The sequence below is a fragment of the Microsporum canis genome, genomic scaffold, assembly GCF_000151145.1.
Source record: "Microsporum canis CBS 113480 supercont1.10 genomic scaffold, whole genome shotgun sequence".
NCBI classification, from domain to species: domain Eukaryota; kingdom Fungi; phylum Ascomycota; class Eurotiomycetes; order Onygenales; family Arthrodermataceae; genus Microsporum; species Microsporum canis.
This window is the reverse complement of record NW_003299160.1, coordinates 67685-95526: the sequence shown is the minus strand read 5'-3', so window position 1 is coordinate 95526 and position 27842 is coordinate 67685. Positions and strand designations below refer to the sequence as shown.

The window sequence follows — 27842 nt, the reverse complement described above, 5'->3', positions numbered from 1 at the left end:
TATAGGTTCCGAGTTGGACCACATGTTCACTCTTTCCTTCCACTCCTCTTTTGATAAGGGAACCAACTTTACCGACCTGGTTGGCAAGATACCCAGGCTCCCCGGCCGGGGATGCTAGCCTTCTTGCCCCCGCAATATGTTGACGGAAACGATGTTTTGCAATGACTACTCGCTTCTTACCTATGGGTATGCAGAAATTCTACCTATAACTACATTATGTCGTTTTCTTACCAAGGGCGTGTGCTTTAGGGGCATCACTCCTAAACCACTCGAAACTCCCACAAACACTTCAATCTATGGATATGACGCCTATCAATATGGCCCGGTAAAACCAGCTTTTAAACCCGGCCCCATCCTACCCAAAATTCGTGAAGATGTGACCCGCTATATCACACATGGAGCCGGGGTGTCTGTTCCGAGTGAAAACAAGGGTTACTACTTTAGTGGAAGTCAGAGAAAGGATGGAGAAGTGATAGACGTGACTACTGAGCCAAACATAACCGCTAACTCCCTTGTCTCCGTCGATTTATCCAAGTTTGATGAGCCAAATTTTGCTAGTGACAATCTTACAGGTGTTACCGGAAGGTCAAGTGCGGAGCTTGTCTGGCTTCCTGTCTCTGACGGTGTCCTAGTTGCAATAGGCGGTGTTACCAACCCAGAATCTATACGTTCCTTGCGCCTATCTAGTTCAGAAAAGGAGGAAAATGTAAGCCTCTCTCCCTGGTCACAGCATATTCTGTTGACCGTACTGCTGACACCTTTTAATAGGCGAAGAAAGACCCCTCCTTTATGGAGACAGTTAGTTTATATGATGTCGGCACTGGCGAATGGTAAAATACAAATGCCCTCCGGCTGACCTGTGAAAGTTGCTGGTTACTGATGCATTCGATAGGTATTCGCAAAAGACCAAAGGCGATGTCCCACCTGCCTCAAATTCATTTTGTTCAGTTGTGGCGGAAGCAGCAGACCGGAGCTCATTTAACATTTATATATATGGCGGATACAACGGAACTGAGAGTATCGTCAGACCATACGATGATATCTATATTCTTTCTATTCCTTCGTTCACTTGGACAAAGGTGTACAATGGAGAGAGCAACATGGGCCGCCGCGCTCATAAGTGTGTCAAACCATACCCGGACCAGATGTTCATAATTGGCGGTCAATATTCCTCGCCGACAGCATGTCTGCAGGGGCCATTTATCCGGGTTTTCAGCTTGAACGACCTCAAGTTTAAGGATAAATATGATCCAAGGGAGTGGAACGAATATGTGGTTCCGGAAGTGATAACCAAGAAGATTGGCGGAACGTAAGGCAGCCCCTCCACGTTCGATGTCCTTTGGGTGGTCCGTACTAACTTCTCGGATGACAGTGGTAAAGGAGGTGCTACCAAAACGAAACCAGATAGCTGGGACGACGAGAAGCTTGAGGGCATTTTTGGCAAAAAGTACACCAAGACTATTGAAAAGTGGTATCCGTTCGAACCAGCCAAGGCAGCCCCTTCTACCCCGGGTGCAACATCCTCCCCTGGAGGGGATAAAGGGGGAAGCGGTGGTCTCCCTCGGTGGGTCGGTGCCGTCCTTGGTGTTGTCCTGGGTCTGATATTCATCACGGCTCTAGCAGTGGTGTGGCTGATCTTGCGGCGACGAAGAGAGAGAAGATACGCCCCCAGCGTTGGAGGCACCAGTGAAGTTGCCAGGAGGCGCATCCTGGGATGGATGTATGGAATGGGCCAGCCGTCACACAAACCGGACATGACAACTACCTCGACTGAAATCGGGATTAATGACAAACATGCTTCAACGGGCATATATTCAGACTCTGGGATCGACTCGGTGATATCTCCAAATGCACACCCTCCGCCCACCATCGTCTACTCCGAAATCAATGCTCCTGAGGCAGGCAGCTCTCCAATTCATGAGATGCATGGTAAGTTTTTTTCCCCCTGACATAATAACTGAATGCCTTCAGCTAACACTCTACATTACAGCTGGCACTGTCATGAGCCCATCAGAGCTGCCCACCCCATTTAACGATACCCCAGTTACCGCTCGACACCCGAGCGAGACTCCATCATTTATCAGCCCCATATCCCCTGCCACCTCGCCGTCTCCAGAGAATCAGCGAGAACTACATCACCCACCCCGGCCATCACACGGCCGCCATGGGTCGTCTTTCTCCAGCATAGGAATACCCGCTTCTCTAGATAACGCTATAGTATCCGACAATATAGAATCACGGCCGAGGGAACGTCGTGTGTCTGGGTTCACAGAGGAATTTTCCGAAACCCATTCCCCCAGCCGGGAAGATATAGAACTAGGGCATAAACTATAGCGCCCTACCTTCTGACCCTTTTCTTTCTTCATGATTCCATTATGCATCATTTGTATTTTTGCACAAATAACCGTCATCTCTTCCTGAGGCTAGGTATGCTGGCTGAGCTTTGAAGCTAGAATATCTCTCCCCCCCCCCCCCCGTTAACCCCTTTCTTTTTTAATGGGTTCATCAATCTGCATATATGTAGGCACTGACGAAGCAACGAACAAGAATATCTTCCTTACCAGGTACTTGCACATGTTTTTCATTTATCATGTCTTTAATTATTATTCTAAGATAAAATATCTAGACTCTGTCTGCCATCCGGGGTGGTCCGGTGGCAAATGATAATTCCCGTCCTCTCCGCTCAACAGGAGAAGCCAGCAAAAAATGACGTAAAAGAGCGGGATATTATCATAAGACATGTTTAAAGCAACCCCCCGTTGTCCGACATTAAGAGACAAGTGTAACCACAGCTACACGTTGACCTAACGGGAAAAACAGGCGACGATATTTGAAGACACCACACACGACTCAACCCCTCGCAGGCCGAACTAGCTTTATGAAGATGACAACAATACTCGGTAAGCCGGTTGGAAAGATCGGTTACGGGCTGATGGGTGAGTTATAGTACGAGCGTGTTTAGGACCGGAAGACCAATGGGATTCACTGACGGTTTACGGAGCCAGGCTTCACATGGACTCCCAATCCAACGACCTACGAAGATGCATTCAAAGTTATGAAGGTCGCTCTTGAGCAAGGAGCCAACTTCTGGAACGGCGGAGAGCTCTACGGGCCCCCGGATGCGAACTCTCTGCAGCTTCTCAGGGAATACTTCACCAGATACCCCGAGGACACAGAAAAGGTCGTGTTGAGCATCAAGGGCGGGATGGGCAAAGACCATACCTTCGATGGGACGGAAAAAGGGGTACGGCCCAGCGTGGAGAACTGCGTCCGATTGCTTGGCGGAACCAAGAAGATTGATATCTTCGAGTGTGCCCGCGTGGACAAGAGCACACCGATCGAAGAGACGATGAGAGCGTTGCTGAAGATGCGCAACGAGGGCCTGATCGGGGGCATCGGCCTATCTGAGGTACGGGCAGAGACGATTCGACGTGCCGCCAAAGTCGCCCCCATTGCTGCTGTGGAGATCGAGCTGAGCCTCTGGAGCACCGGGCCGACAAAGAACGGGATCCTCGATGCATGCAGGGAGTTCGGCATCCCCGTCGTTGCCTATTCACCGCTCGGCCGCGGGTTTCTAACCGGTCAGATCAAGTCACCAGATGACCTCCCCGATGGAGACAGGAGGAGAAACTTTCCACGATTCCAATCGGACACGATAGAGGCCAACATCAGGCTCGTCAAAGCGCTGGAGGGTATCGCCAAAGAGAAAGGGGTAACCTTGCCCCAGATTGCCATCTCATGGGTGCTGGCCCTGGAGAGGGAGTTTAACGTTCCCATCGTCCCCATCCCAGGCTCTACCAGGCGGGAGAGAGTGCTGGAGAACACTACGGTGGTGCCTCTGGCTGAAGCTGACATGGCAAAGATCAATCTCATCCTCTCCCAGAATCCCGTCGAAGGCGAGCGATACGACGAGCAAGTCATGCGCCTGAGTGATGGATAGACAATCGCCAGATTTTCTTCACATTAACTAGAATACTAGGACAATGGAATTCTATAAAATTGATATCCTGTGTCTTCAGCTCTTGTCAATTAGTCTATAAAACCCGTGAGATCAGGGACTTTGACCTGCCTATCTCCTGGTTCGCTGGTAGAAACCACACAGATATAAACGAGAAACTCCATCTGAACATATCGACATACCCATACTACTGATACATGTTGATATAATTTGATAAGCTGATAATACGATATAAGTTGGTATAAGTTGGTAAAAAGACAAAAAGTTGGGTTTTATAAACACGTGATGTCATGTCAACCACGTGATTATCACCTTACGAATTCCAAAAAAGGAAAGAAGAAAAACTTCCGATTTTCTCTCGATTTTCGATTTTCGACTTCAACAACTTCAAACGGCTCGACAACCCTTAACGCTCTCCTCGCTCGATTCTCTCCTTCAGCCATCCGAGCGGCTTCGTTTCCTCTCCTTGACTTGTCTGTGTCATTGTTCTCTGTCTCGCCTCGTCTTGGTTCTCGTTTTCCGGTTCTCGTTTTCCGCGTTTCGATCCCATGGGCCCAGCATCATCAGCCGTCTGATATAGCTATCAATCTCGAGTGACAGGCGGGCCAACGAACCTCCTCATAGCCGCTGTTCTACTTCACCAGGGCCACTTGTTTTACTGTTCCGACCAGTCCGCCATGTTCAACTCCTCCGTCTCTGAGCTTCCGCCGCTCCCGTCCTACACCCTGACTCCCCGCCAGCCGCTCATCTCCCCTATTCCGGACAATGCCACCATCCTCATCCTCCCCATAGTCGCCTACTGGGCTCTCTCCATGGCCTTCCACTGGATAGATGTCAATGACTACTTTCCGCAATACCGCCTCCACACTCCTGCAGAGATTCTGAAGAGAAACCACGTCTCCCGGTGGGAGGTGGTCCGAGATGTCATCATACAACAGGTTATCCAGACCCTCTTCGGCGTCCTTCTCATCTTCTTCGACCAGCCGGAGTTCAATGGCAGAGAGGAGTATGATGTTGCTGTCTGGGCTACCCGCATCCGCATCGCCCAGCGCGCCATACCACAGCTCATGTCCCTGATAGGGGTTGATCCTGTAGGGCTTGCGGCCAAACTTTCCACCTACCCGGTCCTCGCTGCTGTTGTGTCGGGGGGCCATTACCCATTCCTGACCCAGATGATCACTTTGCCCTCCGGAGAGACGGCCACAGCTCCCGCTTTTGCAGCTTGGGAGTTGGCTGTTGGTCACGCCATATACTTCTACCTCATTCCCGTGCTCCAGTTCTTGTACGCCATCACATTCGTCGACACATGGCAGTACTTCCTCCACCGCGCAATGCATATGAACAAATGGCTATACAGTATGTTTATTTATTTTTATTTCCCCCCGTCCCTTGTTATTCTTCTCCTTTATAGACAGTACTCTAATATGGTGCAGCTACCTTCCATTCGAGACATCATAGGCTATACGTGCCATATGCCTTCGGTGCCTTGTATAACCATCCGTTCGAGGGCTTCCTGCTCGACACGGCGGGGACCGGCCTTGCATTTCTCACATGTGGCATGACTACTCGGCAGGGAATGTGGTTCTTCACCTGCTCTACCCTCAAAACTGTCGACGACCACTGCGGCTATGCCTTCCCATGGGATCCTTTGCAACATGTCACTGCGAACAACGCAGCTTACCATGATATCCACCACCAAAGCTGGGGTATCAAGACAAACTTCAGCCAACCATTCTTCACCTTTTGGGATGCCCTGCTCAATACCCGCTGGCAGGGTGACGTTACACAACGATACGAACGGTCCCGAATCGCGGCACAGAATATGGTCGATCAAGATTTGGCCAACAACTCCCCGGACAATGATTCACAGCAACAGCCACAGCAGCAGGAAACTGTAGTCGTGGCTTCTCGAGTCGATGATGATGCCTCCACCCGCTCTCTCCTCAAGCGCAGTGTCCGCAAAACCACCAATTCCTTTTCTCCACAGTCAGACTCCCTCAAGGGTTTAACCCACCGCCTGAGCGGCAGCATCCAGCATAAATGATCATACCTTTTCTCCCTCCATCATCTTTTATATCCCTTTGTAATAATGTTTCATAATGCTACCTCCGATTACTATTCTTCCCCAACTGAAGCTCACTGGACTGGACCTTATACGTTTCTAATCCTTAGCCTTCTGCTTTCATGCCTACCCTTACTCTATAAGCATTCTATTTGCTTTGTTTTCTTGGTTGGGTATCACCCTTTTATATCCCTTTATTATTATTATTCTCTTTTATATGAATGATTGGTGATGAATTGTTGTTGGAGAACTCTTCTTTTTCTCCCAGCCTTATTCTTAATTCACATGCATTCCTTCCCCCCCAATTGTACCTCATTATCTCTTTATTCGAACATGTATACCTACAGGTTTAATATGTACATTCTACCTTTGGAGCAAACCCCCCCCTCCTTCCTCTCCCCCTGAGCTTGAATATCTTCTCCAACTTTGTATTATCAGCCGCGTTGATCGCTACAGAAAATCTCGCCGTTAAAGGCCCCCTGAATAGTCGAGAATCACAGTTGTCCCCTTCCACCTATCTGTTTCCTTTCGACTGTCACACCTTTCCTATCCTTCGTTTCTCTTTACGGATCCTCAACGGAGGGATAGCCTGAATAGGCAGATCGGTATTCTCGCCACCGTCTATCATGCTCCAGTGAGTTGTCGCGTCGGAGACTGGCCGTTTTCCCCCTTGCCCTATACTACCCGTAATTATAGGGGCGTCTACCAATGTCGCTCGGCTATAGTTGGATGGGGAATAGCAGGAGACCCGGTATCTTTCGCCCAGTAGCGTTTGGTACTCTGCTGCATACTCTTTGCTCGTCTTGGTTGTCTGCGAGCGTGTCAGACCACTGCAATGATCTTTGCCTGAAGGAGCTGGTCTACCGACACTGTAGCTGAATTTGGCGCTGCTGCCTCTGCGATACGCACTCTGCCTCGACATTTCGTCGCAGACGCCTCTTAGCCGTGAGGTAGGTATGCTCAATGACCGTGAAAGGTTGAGCTGAGTGCTCCTCTTGTCGGAGTGCATTTTCATATGCGATCTCAGAGACTCACTTCTCCTGACTGACATGCCACAGCCTGCTGGGCGATACCTATCAGCCCTCTCAATTTTATACCTTCTCCCCAGCTCTGGCTCCGGCTCCGGCTCCAGCTTTGGTTCTATCTCCGGCTCTAGGCTGGGCGGTCTTTCTACGACACCATCTGGGTTATTATCAGGTCGAATACGGCTCAGATAATAATCAATAATCTCATTCCCAGCATCATCCTCAGCGTTTGATGCCTGAAACTTACTATCAGGACGCCGAATCGTTGCCAATGATCGCGGTCGTCTGGCAGCCTGGCGCATGTTCACTGATACCCATCTGCTTGTGCGATGGGTAACATTGCTCCCTGCCCTCCGCAGTCCTCCATGGTCTGTGGCCTGGCTATACCCTTGAAACGGCGTCGCCTTGATATCCTTTCTCAAAGCCTTCAGTTCCAACGCATCTTCGCCGCTGAATACAAACATCTCCAGACTAGACGGTCCATGACAGCTCATCAATTCTTCTATCCACCGCACAAGCGGTGGTAGGCTTCTACCTCTCCGTCTCCCTATTCGGCTCAGCAGGAGTGTTCGCATGTCTGTTATTGCTGCTCGGTCTCTCGCAAAACGGCTTATCATGCATGCCTCGCACCCGTCGCTCTGATAATACCAGGTAAACGACGGTCTGATGAGGTATTTCCTCTCCACTGCCGTTCTCGTCATCCACAGCCCGTTTACCGTACGGAGGTTATGTACCATGCGTCTCTGCTCTATCGACAGTTTCGTTTGCCTTGACACCAGCCCGTTAAGGCCCTCCCCTACCTCAGCCTGTATGAACCCGCAGACCGCATGGATGATTTCCCTGTTAAGCGGCTTATGTGTGAAACATGCGGAGCTCGAAGGCTCTCGTAGGAGACTTAGCTTATCCACCACCAATGAGAGAATCCGTGACCGGCGAAGATATGAAGGCAGCTCGGCGACTAATCTCGTGGCAGCCTCTCGCTCCTGGGAATTGTTGATATCGAGGTATAATATCTGCGCCAACCTCTTCACGTCCTCCCTATTCAGTTCTTCAACTTTTCCATGCGTCATCCTATTGTGTGTCTGTTCGGATATCGTGGCCGACAAAATATTTTTCATCGATATCCCAAGAAAGTCTCGGTGGCGAGAAGGGGTCCCTTTCTTCGATCAGGCCTACCTTATAGAACCGCTCTCTTAATCATGTTCCATCCGGGAGTTGCTGAAAGGCGCAAAAGAGAAGGGGAAACGCATATAACTACATTGACAAAGGGACTTGGGGGGGGACGAGAAATATTCGCTTCTTCCTGGGCTTTCTATCAATAATTTTCTTCATTCATACATATGTTTGCTACTCTTGATCAATTTGGTGCATTCTTCCATATTCTTCTACACAAATAGATAGATATATAATATTCTGGAATCACCCAGCTTGTTTGCTATATGATATATTAAGCATTCAAAACAGTGAAAAATGTATCCTAGCTACCGTTACGAACCACCCCAGTGTCCCCAAAGGTGGACTCTTCGACTACTAGATAAAACAGTAAAACCGTAGGAGAAATGTCTTAGAGCGATATGCATAAAGGAGCATATCTATGAGGGATTTGCCGCAATGTTTATGGCCGTCCTTTCTCGCCTTGAAGCCTAGAAACGGAGTTGTCAGCGCAATCATAAGCCTTGTAGCAGCAGCTAGATGTTTAGTTTAACCAGTAGACACGAGGAAAGAGTGCACAATAGGAAGTTATATGATACCTTGCTTGCGAGAAGAGAGATGTTAACTATTTACTAAGGATAAGATATGGATATCATCTTCCACAGAGCCTCATGAGTTACAGGAAGTTAAGCTAGGATAAATGAGTGCATGAATTCGTCAAGGAGAAACTGAAAGTAATAGGATATTTGCTTCATAGGAGTGAGTGGTGAAGACTTGGGCGTTTGCTGGATAGTTCTTCTAAGGCTCTATAGCCGTGACCGGCCAACTTCTGGACCCTGACGCATAAGCTCTGCAAGTTTCCTGCTTGTCAGATCTGTGATGGCCATGTTTGTTATCATTGGATTGACGCCGCTAGCACTTGGAAATACCGAGGCATCAGCAACATAGAGGCCGGAGGTTCCCCATACCATGCCGGTAGGGTCAACAACGCTGGTCTTTGGAGATGTGCCCATGCGACATGTACCCATTTGATGGGCACTTGCAAACATGGACTGTTCAACCGGGAGAGGAACACCAGTACGAAGCTTTTTAATCCACTCCTGGAAGGCTGCATTATTGATCCCTTCATCAACCAAATCCGCATCTGACATGGCGGACGGTTCCGGGCGGACAAACGTCGGGATGGCTTGAGACGAAGTTCGAATTTCTTTTGCGCCAGATACGTAGGCTATCTTCGCAGCACCAATGATTCCTTCTAATATATGTTTTCGGTCAAACGCAGAGGGGGTATACTCAATTCTGCACCTCCCGTCGTTAGGATCAGGATATACTCTACCTGTGTCCCTATCACGGGTTAAACTAATGAAGCCAGCCATTCGGCGCGCGTTGGAAGCAAAGATCTTGAAATCGAGTCCATCTTTCCACGGCATCAGGGGAAGGAAGAAGCTCGGAAGCATAACGACAGCCTCAATCTTCGATCCATGTCCGCGGCCATCGAGGTTTTCAAAATCACTAACAAGGGAGGTCAATATAGCGCCTTCCCATGGCCGAGTTTCATGTTCGAACACTGCGGACATAATAACAACTATAACGATATTAGAAAATCTTAAGTACGGACCAAAGCGGATGGAAGAATAGAGCATTACCTGGGTGAAGATGGAGGTTACGGCCAACTTGAGGATTGCTAATCCCGCTACGAAGAAGCAACAAGGGGCTCTCCAGCGTCCCACATGAGACCACAACTTTTTTCGCCTTGATTACAACCTTTCTTGTCACAGTTGGCTCGCCATGGGTTGCGCCGGAGGCATCTCGTGAAGTCCATGTTCCTTGGACACCAACCGCGACCTTCTTGCCCTTGAACAGCTTCTTCCCGAACAGAACTTTTTCTGCCTTAAAGCCCTCAATGAATGTTGCCCCCGCTCGTGCTGCATCGGCAAGGAAGGTCACTGCGGGCCCCTGTTTGATGCCGGCGGCACAGCCCAACGTGCAGTATCCACAGTCATGCTTCTGATGGCCGGTGTTCTGGGGTACAGCCCTAGCTGTATACCCCAGCTTACGTGCACCTTCGAGCAGTACGCTGTTTCCATGGTTTTGTTCAATGAAGTCACTAGACACTCCCATGTAGTCACACACCCGGTCCAAGGAGGTCTGGTAGGCAGAAGAGGTGAAGAAAGGTAGCCCTCCGTTGGCCCATTCCTCCCGTACCATCGACTGGGTCTGCAGTGCCGCCGACCAGTTGATAGTGCCGCCTCCTCCCCAGGTCGAGCCGGAGACGACGCCTATTGAGCCATCGTCTGATAATTCGGCGCCTCCATTGCTGAACATATGGAAAGTCCCTTCCCTTCCGGCCATAGGGTAGCGGTTGTTGGGGAAGAAGTAAGACTTTTCGACCACGATGACCCTATGGCCAGCCTCTGCGAGGTTCTTTGCGGCCACACCAGCACCACAGCCACTCCCCACAATAACCACGTCTGTCTCGATAATTTCGGGCTGGTCTCCAGCAGGCAACTGAAGGAAGGAATAAGGGTAGTTCTCGCTGGTCATTCTATGGACAGGGACGTTGGGAAATCCGAGAACGACGGGCAATGACGGGCTCACGCCAACCCACGCCTTTTTGCTAAGGGCCACGAGGGCACGGTGAGCAGCGCGCAAGGGCGGCAGATATGATGTCCTCCAGGAAGAAAATATCTTCCTACGCACACTATAGGGGTGGTGTTGAAAGGGTATCCGTGATCCGGTGAGCAGGAGTGAGACTGTACAGTTGTTGAGCCCGGCCAGAACCGACCCGATGCCCTTGAGGCCTTCTCGATGAACATGACGGCCTAATGTAAAGCACAAGCTTTCCTTGAACCCTGGAATCGAAGACGCACTCTCTTTCAGGTACCGAGTTGCAGCCTTCGTAGCCTCGGACTCGTCTTCAACGGTCTCTGGCCGGAGTGAGGAAGCAAGCGCGTCGAACTCTGACTGACCAACGACATGGCTGGCCGAAGAGCTGGCAGAGTCCGTACAGCTTATAGATGGGATGATAGTGTCTGCCACAGCAAGGAGAGTCTCCCACTGAGCTGGCGAGAAGATCTCCTCTGGACGAGACGCTGGAGGCAGTGGAGTTGCCTGGACGGTAAAAGCCATTGATATTGTAAATTTTTTTAACAATATAAGAGAGAAGAGCCACCAACAACTGAGGAGTTTTAAGATGTATAAACGATAGGCCTAGGAGTATAGATGATAGATATCTGGTAGTGAGCCAGCAATTTGGTGTATCTGTGTAGGATCTTCGAAAAATACAACCCGGGGAAGACGATGGCTTTGTTTATGATAAGGCCGCAGGAAGGAGCCTGGAAGGAACGAAAAGGTTTTGCGGAGGGTTCCACGGGCAAAGAGGCTCCGTTTATATTCTTCCTCTCGTCTTCCCGTCTTTTGGAGGTTCTTGTCATATATGTTTTGAGAGAAGCGTTCGTCGGCCAAAGGGTGAAACCCCCAGCTTTCCAACCCCTAGCTAGATGGATGTACAAAGCCTGGTTTCCGAGGTGGAGCTAAAAAGGCGCTTCATGGGGAGCCGAGGAAGTCGATATTTAATAGTATGGATATGCCTGTGATCTCAGCCTCTCTCTCTGTCGTCTCTCATCCTTCGTCTCGCCTTTCATCTAGCGTACTACGTATTAAAATCGTTTCCATCCCCAGCGCTGCATGTTCTCGTCCGGCGCCGTCGGACATCTATTTTGCAGTCAGTTCCTCTGTCTGGATCCAGGGCCCACGACTCTTACTCTTCTCTCGCTTGACCGATCCGTCTCTCTCTCTATATATATAGACTCTGTTTCTTGTATGTTGTATGTTTTATCGACGTCGTCTTCGTCTTTTTCGCTCGTTTTTCCTCTTTGGGACGAAGAGAGTGATGTGTCACGTGACAGTGTTCTCTTTCGAATAGACAAATTTTGGTAACGAAAAACAAAACCCCAAACAGACAAAAAATAGCCCAAGGAGATGCTCATCGTAGAATGGAACTTGTCTATCGCCTCAAGCTGGTGTCTCTTGCGGAGTTTCATGGGTGCAATGGCAGAGACGGCTGTACAATGCTTGGTTGCATTGACGATACATGGCTAGCAGGTACCTCTACATACATTTTAAAGTGAAAAGGTACTTCCGGCCGATGCTCGCCTCGTGGTCTTGGCAACTCTCTCTCTTTTTTTCCCCTCCATGAAGTTTTTTTTTTTTTTTTTTTTTTTTTTTATGGCGGGGATTTTCTTCTTCTGCTTCTTCAACTTCTTAGAATTCTTCAACTTTGCAACATCCTCTTGATACAACTTGATATAGCTCGAGCAGCACTCCGTTTTCATTCTCATCCTCATCTTCATAGCCCATCATGATTATCTTCAAGGTGTGACCTATCGGCATCCCGCCAGGCGCAAGTGGGATGATAGCTAACGCACGACAGGACGTTATCACCGACGACGAGATCATCTCGGACGCTTACAAAATTCAAGATAAGGGTATCCTGCTTGAAGTCGATGGCAGGAAAGTCACCAAAGGCAGCGAGAAAATCGGTGAGCTATTGTATATACACACATTATACCCGAAGTTGCTAACTGGGGATGTATAGAACTTGCTGGAGCCAACCCTTCTGCCGAGGAGGCTGAGGAGGCTGACGACGATACCTCTGAGGTTGTCATCGATATCGTGGATGCTTTCCGGCTCCAGCAGTTGAGCTCTTTCGATAAGAAAGGCTATACTATCTCGCTCAAGGGTACGTCTTGGTCTCGCTTCATCTTCCTGGATACGGCCCTTCCCTCTTGCTACTGTTTTTTTTCTTTTCCATGTACCCTGCATTAACATTGCATCTCAGCCTACATGAAGAGCGTTGTTGCCAAACTCAAGGAGCAGGGCAAGAGTGAAGATGAGATCAAGGAGTTCCAGACTGGCGCCCAAGAGGCCGCAAAGAAGATTCTCGGTAACTTTAAAGACTATGAAGTCTTTACAGGCGAGTCCATGAACCCCGACGGAATGTAAGCATTCATTTTCCCCATTTAGAATAATCCTTCTGTGTACCAATCTAACGATGGCCGTTAGGCTTGTCCTTCTCAACTACCGCGAAGACGGAATGACTCCATACCTCACCTACTGGAAGCATGGCCTTAAGGAGATGAAAATTTAAGCGTCATCTTCCATTCTCCCTCAACATTCTCCCACCCTTCTTTGATCCAGCCACGCACACACGCGCACTCACATATCTGCGGGCATGACTTCCCCCAGCCCCTCCCATTACGCATAGATTCCCTAACAGATAACTAAGCAAAAGTACTGCTCCAGGTAATACCAATTCTCAATTGAGGTTCTGGGTGCTAGCGAACGTCTAAAATCATGTTTCCCATTATCAACATGCCGTAGCGATTTGTATGGTAAATAGGTTTACGAAGTGCAATGTAAAAGTATGGACGCTCAGCATAGCAGCAACATTGAACAAGAACTTCATATGGATGGGTATCATATCACTGCCTTGTAACTCCCGATCTATAAAATTCTAGTCTTCGAACCTTCCGCCCAGGTAGGCAAAATGCTAATTAAGTTGAGCGAAAATCCACAGCCGCAGCAAAATAGTTATATCATCGAACCAAAAAAACCACCAACCTCAACGCGACTATATTCTCAACTTCAGTCCAGTACTCTGCATTCTTCTCGCTTGCCAAATACCTGTCTCCCCCTCATAATGTCACACGCACGGGTGGAAGAAGTGTCGGACTCTGATCCAGACGACATGGACCCGTCAGACTTTGATCCAGCCAAAGACTCGATCATATATCACAAAGACATAGAGACCCCGCCGTCCAACAGCATACCTCACCGTCCTGCCGCCCGGCCTACCACCGCCTCTCCCTCTCCGCCGCTCTTCCCGAGCTTGCCGCAGGTGCACCGCCCCTCCGTCGCCCAGGGTCGCGATATCCCACGCTCATATCAGTGCCTATATCCCGTCTATTTTGACAAGTCAAGAACCCGCGCAGAAGGGAGGAGAGTGAGCCGCAAACTAGCCGTAGACAGCCCGCTAGCCAAGGACATCCTAGATGCTACACAGCTGCTTGGGTTGACCGTTGGTTTTGAACCTGATAAACTGCACCCTAAGGACTGGTCGAATCCTGGGCGAGTGCGTGTGATGCTTAAAGATGAGGATAGGCGGCCTGCCAGTTCCAGTATAAAAAATAGTACGTCTTCATATCTTTGCTTCAATACTACGATACCAACTAACCACTGGTATAGAACACCTGCTATACACACACGTTGCACAATATTTGCAAGCCCATCCGACCACGGAACAGACTCCCTTCCGGCTGCGGCTACACGGCATGCCTACACCGGACAAGCCCCCAGGACCACCCGCCACGCCACGGGGATGGAAAATCAGCAACATCCTGCCCTTGCACTCGCCTGCGTTGACTGGCGGCGGGGTAAGCGATAACCCGTTCAAGGAGGCCATGAAGGAGATGCAGGCACAGCAGGGCCTGCCTGGAATGCCCGGCATGTCTGCGCCAGCCAGTACGGCCCCAGAGCCCAAGAAGAAGAAGGATAAGAAGAAGGGAAAGGCCTAGGATGGACTCCTTCAAACTGGTTCGACCAAACTTCTCTTCACTCCGTTAGCAACCGTTGCGAGGACCAGAGCCTCCTCTTATGACTATATATAAAAGAAAGAACAAAGAGGAAAACTGCCTCTCAGTGTCAGCTACGTAGTGCAATTTCTGAGACAGCCTCGCTGCGCATACACAGAGTATAGTATATCCTATCATAGTCATCTTGTAACAAATCCTCTCGCCTCTCTTCAATTATTAATTAAGACGCATCTCGAAGCCCACAAGTGTGGAGTTGACGCGCCTAATTTCGGCGCCGCGAGGCGATAAGCGCGCTACTCCCCTCGTGAACGTTTTTTTCTATCTTCAACTTCTCAACTTCCACTTTTCTTCCCATCTCTATTCGCCTTTCCCCCCCATCTTATATAACTACTCATGTCGTGACCGTTGGATGCCTCTATTCCATCGTTCTCTTCATGTCAATGAGTCTGTGGGACGAGAACCCGCCGCCTCTTGCTGGGGGCGATAGCCTCCCCCAGCGCCGGCCCGTCGCCGAACTGCATAGAGACAACGGTCACTCGGACGGTGAGCGTCGCAATTATGCAGCAGCGGCTCCTCCGGGACCGCCCGTCGGCAAGACTCCTCCTCGGCGTAAGAGCCATGGCTTTGGGGGAAAGCAGATCACCCGGACCAGGGTGAGCTACTCGTGCCATACCTGTCGGCGGCGCAAGGTCAAGTGTGATAAGGTCAGTTTACCCCCCCTAAAGCACACCTTCTATCATCTATCAATAGAGAACTCCGGCTTATCATGGTGGATTACTACTACAGGTCCATCCGGTCTGTGGGAATTGCGTTAAGACCGGCACCGAATGTATGTATGACAGCCTGGCGGCCGCTGCCCAACGAAACCGCCCCGAAGACAACCACCATCGAGTGAAACGCAAAAGAGATGTATCGAAACCAGCTGGAAAGGATGAAGCGGATCTGTCTACTCCGCAGGAGAGTCTTCGTGAGCTACTCAACTACCAGGCGCGCCTTCGAGAGCAGAAATCTGGCTCTGACGAGATCGCCACCCGCCTGGATCGTCTTACCTCCATGATTGAACGGCTTAGCCGTACAGGCGATGCACACGCTATCGACAGTAATACAACTGGAGGTGGAGATGGCAGCTCGAATGCAGCTGGAAGGCAAGGGTTTGGTGATGGTGGCCACAGACGTACCGGTAATAAATCGGTCTCGACTTCTGGCTCCGTTTCGCGGCAATCCAGCCCCAGGCGTAATTCTGACGATGCCAGCAACGAAGATTTCCCGATCCCAACAGGCTTATCTACAGATCTAGTTGACCCTGTCGGCACATTGAACCTGGGTCACTTGAGTCTGGAGGATGGGGGCAGGTCTCGATACGTTGGGACCACCTACTGGGCGTACATTTCAGACGAGATCAACGAACTAAACCAACTGCTCCGGAACCAGAATCGCTCCCAACCTCCAACGGTGCCTCAACCGGCACTCTCTGACGATGGGAATGACACCTTGATATCCCCAGTCCAGCAGGCAGATGACTCCGACGCCCAGGTCCAAAAGTGGCTGGCCACCCATGATAACAACATGCATGAGTCCATTCTCTATCCAAAGGGCGGCACGCCTACCTCAAACTTGAAGCCTATAGTAGCAGAGATGCTCAATCACGTACCAACAAGGCATCAAAGCAACATCTTGTACAAAGCTTTCATGTCTGGAGTCCAAGCTATCAGCCCTGTCCTCCATCCTCCAAACGTTCTCAGATCCTATGAGACATTCTGGAACTGGTATACCTTGTACAGACAGCCTGGGGAACCATACTCTAACCCTTCGTTTATCCCCCTGCTCTACGCCATTTGGTACGGTGGCTCGGTGACTGTCTCCCTAAAGACCATACATGCCGAATTCAACATTGAATCAAGGTCCGCCTTGACTGAACCTTTTCACGACGAGGTCACGCGATGGCTAAAGGCTATTTCGTTCCCTCGAAGCCCGTCACTCAACGGCTTAGCCGCCTTCCTACTTGTCCAAACCATTCTATCCAAAGAGGAGGAACCTTTGACCAGTAGCCTCTTCATCAGTCTCGCCCTTCGCGTGGCCCAAACTATGGGCTTACACCGGGACCCGGCCCAGTTTGGAATATCGCACTGCGAAGCCGAAATGCGTAGACGGATGTGGTGGCATATCGTACACATGGACGGCGTAGTTGCCATGTCGAGCGGCCTTCCACCTCTTGTTAGTGACGAAAATTATTGGGATGTCCGTCTTACTAGCGAAGTAAAAGACACGCTCCTCACTTCTCCAGAAGCAGAAGTATATGAACGGATGGTAGATGAAGGCTACAGGCGCCCCGATAAGCCGGATGATCCCACCATCTGTGGAAACTCGATGGTTAACGTGTACTACATTTCGGCCAAAGGAAAATATATCATGGCCCGTTAGTATTTTCTTCAGTCATCTTAGTTTGCTCCTAGAATGCGTACTCATTAACGCTTTTTAGGTGCCATTCGGAAGATCTTAAAAATTCAACTGGGAACCAGACCTGTCACCAGAAAAGATATGGAGGACCTGAAATCGGTCCTTGTCGACCTCCAATTTAAACTACACGCGCTTGTTGATCGAATTGCGAACCCCAAGCATCCAACGGCCGATGCCGATGGAACTCGCTGCATCAAGCCAGATCTTCTAAATGGGGGCCCTGGTTGTGGCGAGCAATATCATACCCCAGTACTAACTGCGTTCCATAAATGGGCAAAAATACTACTCTCATTGTTCGTACACAAGGTACGTAAATGAACTGCTTTCCAATATCTTCTTCTACCAGCGTTACTGACAGAGAAGATAGGCCTTTTGTGTAGCATATCAACCATTCCTGAAGAATGCAAAAAGCAAAATTTGGCCAGCTGCAAGGCAATGGTACGTGATTCCTATCTTTGTTGATCTTGTGCAGTCTTAATAATAATATAGTGCATTACGCCATTGTCATGGCTTCATGGAGAAGTTTATCCTTCTTGCAACAGATCCTGATTTTCAGCCATTTCAATGGAGTTGGCCTGGGTGAGCAGACTATGTCCCTACTGTTAAACAACGCCAACTAATATATCTTAGCAACCATCAACCTATGCATGCAACGATGTATGTACCACTACACCCACATTTATACCTCTATACTAACAAACCTGTAGGATAATGCTTATTGACCTTTATGAACGCCCTACAAGCTCGGAAGCACCCAAGTCCCGTGCCTTCATTGATAAGATCTTCTCCCTATCTGGACCGGATGGTGGAGTTGTCGGAGGGGAAGATGGAGTGACTACTTCAAGACCACTCAATGATGGCGGGCGTGAAGCCTGGGATATGATGCGACGGCTTCGCGAGAAGGCATGGCTAAAGGCCGGACTTGACCCTCAATTACTATGGACTGAACAAGCCCAGATGCAAGCTGGTGTTGCACCTGTGAGAAGCCCGTCTATATCGACCACTTCTACCCGGAATCACGAACGAAGCCTCAAGGACCAGAGTGCCTCTCCCACGACCAACTTTGCAGATAGCTATTACGCAATGATCAAGAATTCATATGACGATCACACGCATGTCCGACAGGCATCAGTGGAGTTAAGCCGTGCGCGGGACAAGAAATCTATCACTTTTACAACACTGCCCCAGCAGCAACAAATTCCCAGCCCTACGTGCACAGTGCCTATTGTAGGTAATAACGCAGCCTCACGGTCGTCTTCCAACGCATTCCTTTGGCCCTCCCAACCGGTATACCAAAACCCAGCACCGCCACTCAGTCAAGTTCCGTCTCTTAGTCAAGGCGACACCCGCGGATACCTTAATCCCAACTCAGCGAAATATGTTGCCCTGGCTGGCGACCGAGCTAATATGGCGCCAATTGGGATCAAGACGGAAAGCTCTCAGCCATCTATGGCCGACATTCCAGTACAAGCGATACCACAGCCGCGCTCCCAGCCACCACCACAGCAGCCACAGCCGCAACAACCTCAACCTGGCGCATTTGAGCCCAATGTGAACTTTGATTGGGACCAGTGGGACGCTGTGTTTGGACAATATCTTCCAATTATTGATGGGTATATGGATCTAGACAATAACGATCATCAACCCAGCCCTAGTGACCTCTCGCTATCATCCGCACTCCAAGTCCCTGATGGTGAAATGAGTATAGTTGATCGGCAGATCGGGGCTCCAAACAACTCAAGAAACTGGGCTGATTTCGGATAAACCAACTTTGCCCAATATCAACTTAAATCGACTATCGCTATGCAGGTTGGGCGAAATCTATGATGGTTCGTATCCTGTTATCCAACAGAGGACGTCGAAACTCACTGCGGTCGAGCCGAGCGGATAGTGAAGATATGGCTCTGCTCAACAGGATTAATACGGCGCCGCTAAAGGGCGATGCGTTAGACCTCGCTCCAGCATTTCCGGATTTCAACATCCGCTGACCATCAATTGTCACGACATGGCTGAAGAAAGTCACTTTACAGGTGTTAATAACCTGGGATGGAGGGCGACAAGGCTTACTTTTGGTATATACTAAGACCGCCGTGGACTTCTAAGAAGACTTTGACTTTATTATCTAGAACTAGTACAGGATCAATTAACACGATACTTACTAGGTTACCTTAGTAGTCATTTTAACAGTTAGCCTGGAATGGTCGTTCATGTTGCCTCTTGGCGTATAGGTATAGGTTGCGCCTCAATGGCTAATATCAACTGTCTCTATGCCATAAATCATTTGGTGATGGTTTTCTAGCTCTCTTGGTGGAGGCAACTTTACTGCGTTCTACAACTCAAGGACATCTAAGATTCACTTAACTACGAGCCTACTAGAAACGAACAATAATACGAAGCATATGAGGAGAATGCATCTAGATTAACCGAGAGCTTGGCTAAGTCGGTTTTCATTGAGTCATCATGTACAGCACTTTGCTGCAAACTCATAGCTGCTCGTATTAATCCAACTGTCAACTATCTCATCATACAACAATATTCTCACTATGGAAAGAGGAAAACCCAGCGCTGTACTCCATCGCAACTTGAAACTTGTACCGCAAAAGGTGATAGGTGGCAAGGGATGCTATGTTATCCTCGAAGGTGGCCAGAGGCTGCTCGACTCCACGGGAGGTGCTGCCGTTTGCTGCCTAGGACATGGGAATGAGAAGGTCAAGGAGGCGATGAAGAAGCAGATGGACGAGATATCCTATACGCATTCTCTTTTCTTCAGCACCAGTGCCTTTGAGGACCTCGCCACCTTTCTCGCCAAATCCACGGGAGGAAGGCTGCCAAAGGTGTTTATCGCGAACTCTGGCTCTGAAGCAATGGAAGCAGCGATAAAGCTCGCTCGACAGTATTTCCTAGAGCTCCCAGTCCCTGAAATACAGAGGACGAGATTTATTGCCCGCAAGCATTCTTTTCATGGGGTCTCTCTCGGCTCTCTGTCAATGGGTGGCCATGTCTTCCGCCGAGAGCTGTTTGAGCCTATGCTGTTAGGGAATGTCTCGCATGTCTCACCATGTAATACATATCGCGGGAAGGCGGACGGAGAGTCAGATGAAGAGTATGTTACCAGGCTAGCTGCAGAGCTGGACGCTGAATTCAACAGAGTCGGCGCCAGCTCTGTATGTGCTTTTGTTGCTGAACCGGTCGTAGGTGCAGTAAGTATCAAGGGATCCTCGACACTTTCCCCTCTCCAACAATAAGGTAGAATTCTGATGTCGAACAGGCTCTGGGCTGCGTTCCAGCTGTTGAGGGATACTTTCGAGCTGTCAAGCAGATATGTGACAAGTATGGGGCCCTTCTGATCCTGGATGAAGTTATGTCTGGGATGGGTCGATGCGGGACGCTTCACGCCTGGGAACAAGAGGGCGTTGTCCCCGATATCCAAACAGTTGGAAAAGGCCTTGCGGGAGGCTATGCTGCCGTCTCAGGGGTCCTTATTGGGAACAGGGTAGTTGACGTCTTAGACAAAGGTACTGGCGCTTTTCGTCATGGCCAGACATATCAGGGCCACCCGGTTGGGTGCGCGGCAGCCCTCGCTGTCCAGAAGATAATCCGAGAAGAAAAGCTCCTGGAAAGTGTAAAAGAGAGAGGCATCTTGCTTGAAGGTCGGTTAAGGGAGTATCTGGAAGACCATCCGAATGTAGGAAATATCAGGGGCAAGGGCTTGTTCTGGGGAGTAAGTCGACTCCCATTGATTTCGAATACTAGGGAGCCAAATAAACACTGACAGCCGTCGGGGTAGATCGAATTTGTCAAGGATAAAGCAACCAAGGAGCCATTTGACCCAAAACTCGCGGTCGGTATGATGGTCCAGCAGCTTGCCTTGAGTCCAAAGTACAGCTTTTCGATCTATGGAGGTGCCGGTACAAAGGACGGGATAAGTGGTGACCACGCCCTGCTTGCACCGCCGTACAACTGCACCACAGAGGAGATTGAAGAGATTGCAAGGCTCACAGCGGCCGTGGTCGAGGAAGTATTCGCTGGTTTAACTAGTTAGTTATCCTTGGATCATCACTCTGATGGATTGAAGCTTGAGAAGGGAGTGGTAATCAAATTTGAATGAAATTTTTATTCATATATGCCTGTTTTGCAGTCTCCTAGATTTCAAAATAAAAGAAGGGCAAGCGGCATAATAGTTGAAATGCAATTGCGCCTGTGAACAACAAAGCTTTCCCTTGATAAAAGAACAGAATGCTAGTGTAAAAGAGGAAATGATTACTTGAGGTTGAAAAAGTGTTGAAGACGAAGACGGGCAGTCCAAGCGGGACATTAACACGGAATTTAATGGAGAAGCGGAAGAAGAAAAGGAGTAAGATTAAAGGTCGTAAGGGCCGAGTTGGCCTGGGTGATGCATGGGGGAGAGAATAAAACAGGATCGAAGGATTTATGATGGTGTATGGTGGTAATCATAGTGAAATAGAGCCTCCCACAAGTAGATGCCTCTTTAGCAACACCTTAGCGTCTTGATTGGCTCTGCCAAATATTCCATGCTGCATCCGAGGGATATGATTAGCGAACTGTGCGGAGGGCTTAGGTGAATGTAGTTCAGGAGACAGCGGTATCCTCCTTTGCATCCTTTGAATAGGCTTTTTGTAGATGCTTCAGGCTCCTGCCATCCACTTCTAGCGTGAAGAGTATATCTCGAATTTGGATTCCAGCTCCATTCTCCTTGTCCTCTCGCCAATCGCCGAACTGCCTGCGAATACCCTTCACCCCGACTGCCGTAGAACCTGGCCTTCCGGTGACTCCTGAGGCTGATCCAGCAGCTGTCACTGTGTTAAGTCGAGAAGGGGTCGAGAACCCGCTTCTACTAGCCGCCGGCTGTGAAGACTTTAACCAGCTGTAGCCTCCTTTCTTACCGAACCTGGAAGAGAGGCTATTGGTCTGCATGCGAGCAGTTTCGATTGCATGCTGGTGTTGTACTGCGCCAGTAGCTTTGACGTCAATCTTTTTGATATCTTTCTTGGATATCTTCTTATCAATATCCGGAGCACGTTCGCTCTGAAGGCCATTTGGTGTAGCTGCCCCCGGTGTGGGCAGCCGGCCATCGTTACTAAGAATGGCATCCGCATTGCGTTTCGCACGTTTCGTAGCCCGACGTTCTTCGTGTGATTCGTCCCTATCAATCAGTCGACGGCTTTTCAATGTTAAAGCATTTGGTGTAGTTCTCTTCGCTGTTGTGGCAGCATTGTTAACCGTGTTTTCAGCCGTGGAGGGTTGGTCAGGTTCTAACCAATATTAGTTCCTGAAAGCACAAGAGTACAGGCATTCAATAAGACTTACTTATCACAGCAGCATTGTCTCCAGGTTGCTCTGGCGTGGAGGCCAAATCGGCCCATTCCAGTGATACAGCACCGTGGGAATTCACTCGCCGGTTTCTCGAGAGTGTGACAGAGTGATCGATTACGGATCTAAGTCGTTCTTCCGAAGCCAGGGAGAGCAATGAAATGATGTCACCCAGCGCGGACTCTGGGTTAAGAATGGTCTGGTCTCTTCGGATGACGGACGAGCCATCCGGGCCAGTGACTTCGACTGGTCCGGTTGGGCGCCCGGGAAGGGGTCTGAAGACGCCGCTCATGGGCATCCTAACTCCGTGTTCCAGAGCGCGTTTCTCGAGCTTCTTCTCCATCACAGCCGTGTGTAAAAAGGCGGCCTGGAGATGGTACTGCTCTCTCCTGCTGGCAGCGGTATCTTGGCGTAGTTTCTCATCCTGGGCCAGTTCTTCCGGTGATTTGGCAGGCGGAACCACGGTTGGTGCCTGCTGGGAATAAGCTGCGGGCTGAAGGACGGGCTGTTTGGGTGTCTGTTCGGAAAAGCTGTTTGCCGGGGTCACGGTCCCCACAGTTGGTAGGGAATTGAACGAGTTGGAGAAACTAGATTGTGGTCGGGGTGGTTGCGAGGGATGTGAGATGGCGTGAGGTTGCGCTTGCTGGGCGGTCTGTGCCTGGTTTGTCGGCTTTCCGTACCCGCTGGTCAAGAAGGCTTCCTCCTCTTTTACGTCTATACCGGATGAGGCGAGCACGTCGGTAAGCTCAGCTGTATCCGTGGCCTTCTCTACCGGGCGTGAAGGGGGCCCCATCGAGCCCGGTGGCGGGGGCGCATTCGGTGTCTGTTTTGCCATACCGTTCACAGAGCTCCCGTTCACAGACAGCTGCACTGGCGCGAAGTGAGGAGAGTTGTACGGCTGGGATGACTGCGGCAGAGGCGAGAGACGCTGTCTTTTGGGCGGAGGGGGAGCGTTGCTACCTGGCATCGAAGCTGCCTGCTGGGCACCAGGGGAGGGACTGGACGCAGGGGGAGAAAAGGTGCGAGGAGGGAGCTGGTGAGACTGAGTCTGCGCCATCGTGGACCAGGACGGAGTGAGAGAGGACAGCCTCGTTGGTGTTCCTTTTATTGTCCTCTTATATTGTTGATCTCTTTATTGTAACTCGCCCGTTGGTGAATATCAACCCGGGTGAATGCAGCGCAAGATGGAGGAGTTCTCCCCCGGGAGCCAGCTTTCATCTCACTTCAGACCATCTGGGGGCATGAAACGGCCAGCGCAATATGAAGAGCTATCAAGAGATATCCGGCAAACGCAGACAAGGCGCGCGATCTTTTCCCTTCAGCTTGTTTTCTTCTTCTTCTTCTTCTTCTTCTTCTTCTTCTTCGTCTCTTTTTTGATGTCATTTTTCGCGTCTTTTTTTTTTCCTTGCAAGAACAAAAAGAGAAGTCACGTGGACATTTACTTACATAATCAATATGTTCGCTTTTTCAACTTTCGACAAGAAACAAATTGAGATATAAACAGGATCTCAGCCGACGACGAGGACTTGAGCTTCGTTGGAGCCTGACGAGTGTCGGTGTATGCTGCAGATCGGGGCCAGACGTCGATACAGGAAGACATTAACGAACTAAAGTAGGAAAAGGAGGATGGCTTCGAAACGAAAGGGCTCGTTCTCAGCAAACGCGGACGAGCAGCACATAGATCCCTCTGATGAGCTTCTATTTCACTGTCTGGGAGGCGGCAACGAAGTCGGGAGGTCCTGTCATATCATTCAATACAAGGGGAAGACGGTTATGGTGCGTTTTTTTTCTTTTCTTTTATTTTTTTTCGAATCCCCTTCGTCCCCATCACTGTGTCGAAAGCACTCAAGCTAATTGTAGATGGTCGACAGCTTGATGCCGGGATGCACCCAGCCAAAGATGGCTTTGCCGCGCTGCCTTTCTTCGATGACTTCGACCTGAGTACTGTTGATATCCTCCTTATAAGCCAGTACGTTTTGCTCCCCATCCTTATGCTTCCAGGGATAACGGAATCGTCCTTCCCTTTTGGCTGTCTTGAGCAGAAGGATTTTACGCCCCATATATACATATATATTACATATACATATACTGCACGGCCTTTGTCACCATCTTCAAACATGTACTATGAGATATTCAATGCAAATTCAAGTTTTTATTCCCACGGAAGTTGGAGCTCCCCCTCGTATCCCTGTGTATTCATCTCTCCCATAGCTTGTTCCGGCCAAATCATTCCATCGGGCACACTTTTTTTTTTTTTGTTTGGATGCTGTCCTCTTGTACAATTGCAAACAGATAGCTAATTAATGGGAAATTCACCCATTGCTCATCTAGTTTCCATTTGGATCATTCGGGTTCCCTACCATATGTCCTCAGCAAAACGAACTTCAAAGGCCGAGTTTTCATGACCCATGCCACCAAGGCCATTTACAAATGGCTGATCCAGGATAATGTCCGTGTCAGTAATACATCTTCCTCCTCTGATCAACGAACAAGCCTCTATACGGAGCATGACCATCTCTCGACTCTCCCCATAATTGAAACTATTGATTTCAATACCACCCACACGATCAACAGCATTCGAATCACTCCATTTCCGGCCGGCCATGTGCTCGGTGCTGCGATGTTTCTTATTTCCATCGCGGGACTTAACATCCTGTTCACTGGTGACTACTCCAGAGAAGAGGATCGCCACTTGATATCTGCAGAAGTCCCCAAGGGCGTCAAAATAGACGTCATGATAACAGAGTCTACTTTTGGTATATCATCAAATCCACCTCGACTAGAGCGTGAAGCGGCCCTCATAAAATCGGTCACTAGCATTATAAATCGAGGAGGAAGGGTCCTTATGCCCGTCTTTGCGCTCGGTCGAGCACAGGAGCTGCTCCTGATCCTGGATGAATACTGGAGCCGGCACCCTGAACTACAGAAAGTGCCAATTTACTATATCGGAAATATGGCTCGTCGATGTATGGTTGTATACCAAACATACATTGGGGCGATGAATGAGAACATAAAGCGGCTCTTCCGCCAGCGCATGGCTGAAGCTGAAGCCAGAGGCGATAAGAGCGTTACTGCCGGGCCCTGGGACTTCCGTTTCGTGCGGAGTCTAAGGAACTTGGACCGCTTCGAGGATGTGGGAGGGTGCGTCATGCTTGCATCTCCTGGTATGCTCCAAACAGGAACTAGCAGAGAACTGTTGGAGCGCTGGGCGCCAAACGAACGGAACGGTGTCATTATGACGGGTTACAGCGTCGAGGGTACGATGGGGAAACAGATAATCAACGAGCCCGAGCAGATCCCGGCTGTTATGAGTGCTAAAAATGCCGCCGGCCCTAGTGATGACCAAAAGATCATGATACAACGAAGATGCACAGTCGATGAAATCAGTTTTGCAGCTCACGTTGATGGTGTTGAAAACAGGGAATTCATTGAATCTGTTGCTGCTCCTGTTGTGGTGAGTTGACATCGATCCTATCAGGTACGCTCCTTTGGCTAATGTTGCAAACTAGATTCTTGTTCATGGAGAAAAACATCAGATGATGAGGTTGAAATCAAAGCTGTTGAGCTTGAATGTGGACAAGGAAGTCAAAGTCAAAGTCTACACTCCTGCCAACTGTGACGAGGTTCGCATCCCATTTATGGTTGACAAAGTTGCTAGAGTCGTCGGCCGATTAGCGGAGACGTCACCCCCAATGGGACAGGACGACTCTCGGTTAATGGACGGCGTTCTTGTTCAAAATGGCTTCAAGTTATCGATGATGGCATCTGATGACCTTAGGGAATATGCTGGGCTTACCACAACAATGGTTACGTGCAAACAGTACATTACCCTCAGTACGGCGAGCATTGATCTCATCCGTTGGGCACTTGAAAGTACTTTTGGCCTGATCGAAGAGATCGACCCGCCTTCGACTGAGGACACTAAAAACTCCAATGGAACCTCAAGCAAGTCTCAGAATGACTCGATTATGAAAAATGGGGAAGAAGAAGCAGACGAGGAGATACCGTCCTGCATATTAACCACATATCTGATAATGGGCTGCGTCTTTGTGAGATATAACCCACAACGTCGCGAGGTTGAAGTAGAGTGGGAAGGTAATATGATGAACGATGGAGTTGCTGACGCTGTGATGGCGGTACTGCTCACTGTAGAGAGCAGCCCGGCAGCTGTTAAACGTAAGGCCCCCCCCTTCTTTTTGGGTCTACAACCCTTGTACCATTTGCTTAAAGAAGTACGATTTAACTCGAGTTTGTGAATCCAGGTTCAAGTAAGAATAAGCATTGCCATAGCCATGAGCCGCTCCCGAACAACCCCCATTCCCACCTGACCCCCGAAGAGCGTTTTATGCGCTTATGCATGATCCTTGAAGCACAGTTTGGCTCCGAAATCGCTCCAATTGAACGTCCGAAAGTGAAACGCGGTAGAGGCCCCAACGCGGGTTCCCCATCCAATGAAGACGCTGGCAAGGCTGATACGCCTGAGCTGGAAGGATCGGAAGATGAGGAGGAGCTCCAGGAAATGGAAGAGCTGGAGTTGGGTCGATTACATTCCCTCGGGATACCAGTGCCAGGGGTTGAGATCAAGGTCGACAACCATATCGCCCGGGTGTGGCTCGAAACACTAGAAGTCGAATGTTCCTACCCGGTCTTGAGGGACCGTGTTAGGGTTGTGGTCGAGAGAGCAGTGGAAACTGTTGCTGACATGTGGAATACGAAAGCTGGGAGCGCGATGCCAGCAAAGACCATCCCCAACGGGTCTACCACGATTAAGACGGAGCAAGTTGTCTAGACTAGCCAAGTTGCTTTTCTTCTGCCTGCTACCGGTAAAGAGTCACGGAGTCTTGGGGCGGAAAGTTAGTCTATTTTCACTGTACAATATGGTCGGCCACGCTCAAAAACGCCCTGTTCAGCCATCATCCAAGGCTGGCCCTGCTGCTTCTACATTAAATAACGTTAAATTTCTCCTTAGACTTTGATAATGGATTAGTAATTAAATCTGATAGCCATCACGTGTTATACGGATAAAATAACTTCCGGTACGAAATCCTGTTCTCCTATTGGCTAGCTTTAGTAGTGACTCCCGACTATTTCGGCAAGTTTCTTAACGCCTACTATGTAGATTATTAATTCTCAGCTATTAACTCGGCTGCCACGATGGCGCTTTGCAATACGAAGTACAGACGTTATACCAGGTAGCGTGTACCATGTACATACATAGTATGGACAGAACAAGCTTCCCTACAAAGAGAAAATACCTGATAGGC

At 49.5% G+C, this 27842-nt stretch overlaps 12 protein-coding genes across 12 annotated transcripts in view; 8 read left to right on the top strand and 4 right to left on the bottom strand.

Moving 5' to 3' along the window:
- MCYG_08736 (conserved hypothetical protein) overlaps nucleotides 1-2334 on the top strand; it is a gene marked incomplete at both ends in the record, with an annotated part of 2732 nt that extends 398 nt beyond the window's left edge. Inside the window, 5 exons of the mRNA XM_002842550.1 lie at nucleotides 195-706; nucleotides 769-830; nucleotides 893-1309; nucleotides 1373-1929; nucleotides 1991-2334. Of these exons, the coding sequence (XP_002842596.1) occupies nucleotides 195-706; nucleotides 769-830; nucleotides 893-1309; nucleotides 1373-1929; nucleotides 1991-2334 (1892 nt within the window). The remainder of the gene's footprint in view (nucleotides 1-194; nucleotides 707-768; nucleotides 831-892; nucleotides 1310-1372; nucleotides 1930-1990) is intronic.
- Nucleotides 2335-2884: 550 nt separating this feature from the next.
- MCYG_08735 (pyridoxal reductase) lies at nucleotides 2885-3940 on the top strand (the record flags this gene model as incomplete). The annotated part of the gene is made up of 2 exons (XM_002842549.1): nucleotides 2885-2936; nucleotides 3006-3940. 2 exons carry the CDS (start codon nucleotides 2885-2887, stop codon nucleotides 3938-3940), a joined length of 987 nt encoding a protein of 328 aa, XP_002842595.1.
- A 695-nt stretch (nucleotides 3941-4635) lies between these two features.
- On the top strand, nucleotides 4636-6002 carry MCYG_08734 (sphingolipid C4-hydroxylase SUR2; the record flags this gene model as incomplete). Its single annotated transcript, XM_002842548.1, has 2 exons — nucleotides 4636-5318; nucleotides 5417-6002. The coding sequence occupies 2 exons, from the start codon at nucleotides 4636-4638 to the stop codon at nucleotides 6000-6002; spliced, it is 1269 nt and encodes a 422-aa protein (XP_002842594.1).
- Nucleotides 6003-6583: 581 nt separating this feature from the next.
- Nucleotides 6584-8115, bottom strand: MCYG_08733 (conserved hypothetical protein; the record flags this gene model as incomplete). The annotated part of the gene is made up of 2 exons (XM_002842547.1): nucleotides 6584-6695; nucleotides 7118-8115. The coding sequence occupies 2 exons, from the start codon at nucleotides 8113-8115 to the stop codon at nucleotides 6584-6586; spliced, it is 1110 nt and encodes a 369-aa protein (XP_002842593.1).
- Nucleotides 8116-9003: 888 nt separating this feature from the next.
- MCYG_08732 (long chain fatty acid oxidase) lies at nucleotides 9004-11326 on the bottom strand (the record flags this gene model as incomplete). The annotated part of the gene is made up of 2 exons (XM_002842546.1): nucleotides 9004-9782; nucleotides 9844-11326. The coding sequence occupies 2 exons, from the start codon at nucleotides 11324-11326 to the stop codon at nucleotides 9004-9006; spliced, it is 2262 nt and encodes a 753-aa protein (XP_002842592.1).
- Nucleotides 11327-11818: 492 nt separating this feature from the next.
- On the bottom strand, nucleotides 11819-12240 carry MCYG_08731 (uncharacterized protein; the record flags this gene model as incomplete). Its single annotated transcript, XM_002842545.1, has 2 exons — nucleotides 11819-11911; nucleotides 11962-12240. The coding sequence occupies 2 exons, from the start codon at nucleotides 12238-12240 to the stop codon at nucleotides 11819-11821; spliced, it is 372 nt and encodes a 123-aa protein (XP_002842591.1).
- A 317-nt stretch (nucleotides 12241-12557) lies between these two features.
- On the top strand, nucleotides 12558-13346 carry MCYG_08730 (cytoplasm protein; the record flags this gene model as incomplete). Its single annotated transcript, XM_002842544.1, has 5 exons — nucleotides 12558-12572; nucleotides 12630-12738; nucleotides 12795-12938; nucleotides 13038-13197; nucleotides 13262-13346. The coding sequence occupies 5 exons, from the start codon at nucleotides 12558-12560 to the stop codon at nucleotides 13344-13346; spliced, it is 513 nt and encodes a 170-aa protein (XP_002842590.1).
- A 552-nt stretch (nucleotides 13347-13898) lies between these two features.
- MCYG_08729 (signal recognition particle SEC65 subunit) lies at nucleotides 13899-14772 on the top strand (the record flags this gene model as incomplete). Its single annotated transcript, XM_002842543.1, has 2 exons — nucleotides 13899-14388; nucleotides 14444-14772. 2 exons carry the CDS (start codon nucleotides 13899-13901, stop codon nucleotides 14770-14772), a joined length of 819 nt encoding a protein of 272 aa, XP_002842589.1.
- Nucleotides 14773-15224: 452 nt separating this feature from the next.
- Nucleotides 15225-19235, top strand: MCYG_08728 (conserved hypothetical protein; the record flags this gene model as incomplete). The annotated part of the gene is made up of 8 exons (XM_002842542.1): nucleotides 15225-15494; nucleotides 15541-17206; nucleotides 17270-17553; nucleotides 17615-17685; nucleotides 17737-17826; nucleotides 17878-17904; nucleotides 17955-18940; nucleotides 19057-19235. 8 exons carry the CDS (start codon nucleotides 15225-15227, stop codon nucleotides 19233-19235), a joined length of 3573 nt encoding a protein of 1190 aa, XP_002842588.1.
- Nucleotides 19236-19790: 555 nt separating this feature from the next.
- On the top strand, nucleotides 19791-21355 carry MCYG_08727 (aminotransferase; the record flags this gene model as incomplete). Its single annotated transcript, XM_002842541.1, has 4 exons — nucleotides 19791-20447; nucleotides 20498-20968; nucleotides 21035-21265; nucleotides 21323-21355. The coding sequence occupies 4 exons, from the start codon at nucleotides 19791-19793 to the stop codon at nucleotides 21353-21355; spliced, it is 1392 nt and encodes a 463-aa protein (XP_002842587.1).
- Nucleotides 21356-21837: 482 nt separating this feature from the next.
- Nucleotides 21838-23635, bottom strand: MCYG_08726 (conserved hypothetical protein; the record flags this gene model as incomplete). The annotated part of the gene is made up of 2 exons (XM_002842540.1): nucleotides 21838-22520; nucleotides 22576-23635. 2 exons carry the CDS (start codon nucleotides 23633-23635, stop codon nucleotides 21838-21840), a joined length of 1743 nt encoding a protein of 580 aa, XP_002842586.1.
- A 569-nt stretch (nucleotides 23636-24204) lies between these two features.
- Nucleotides 24205-27367, top strand: MCYG_08725 (endoribonuclease ysh1; the record flags this gene model as incomplete). Its single annotated transcript, XM_002842539.1, has 5 exons — nucleotides 24205-24354; nucleotides 24450-24547; nucleotides 24910-26032; nucleotides 26088-26754; nucleotides 26841-27367. 5 exons carry the CDS (start codon nucleotides 24205-24207, stop codon nucleotides 27365-27367), a joined length of 2565 nt encoding a protein of 854 aa, XP_002842585.1.
- Nucleotides 27368-27842: the final 475 nt, after the last annotated feature.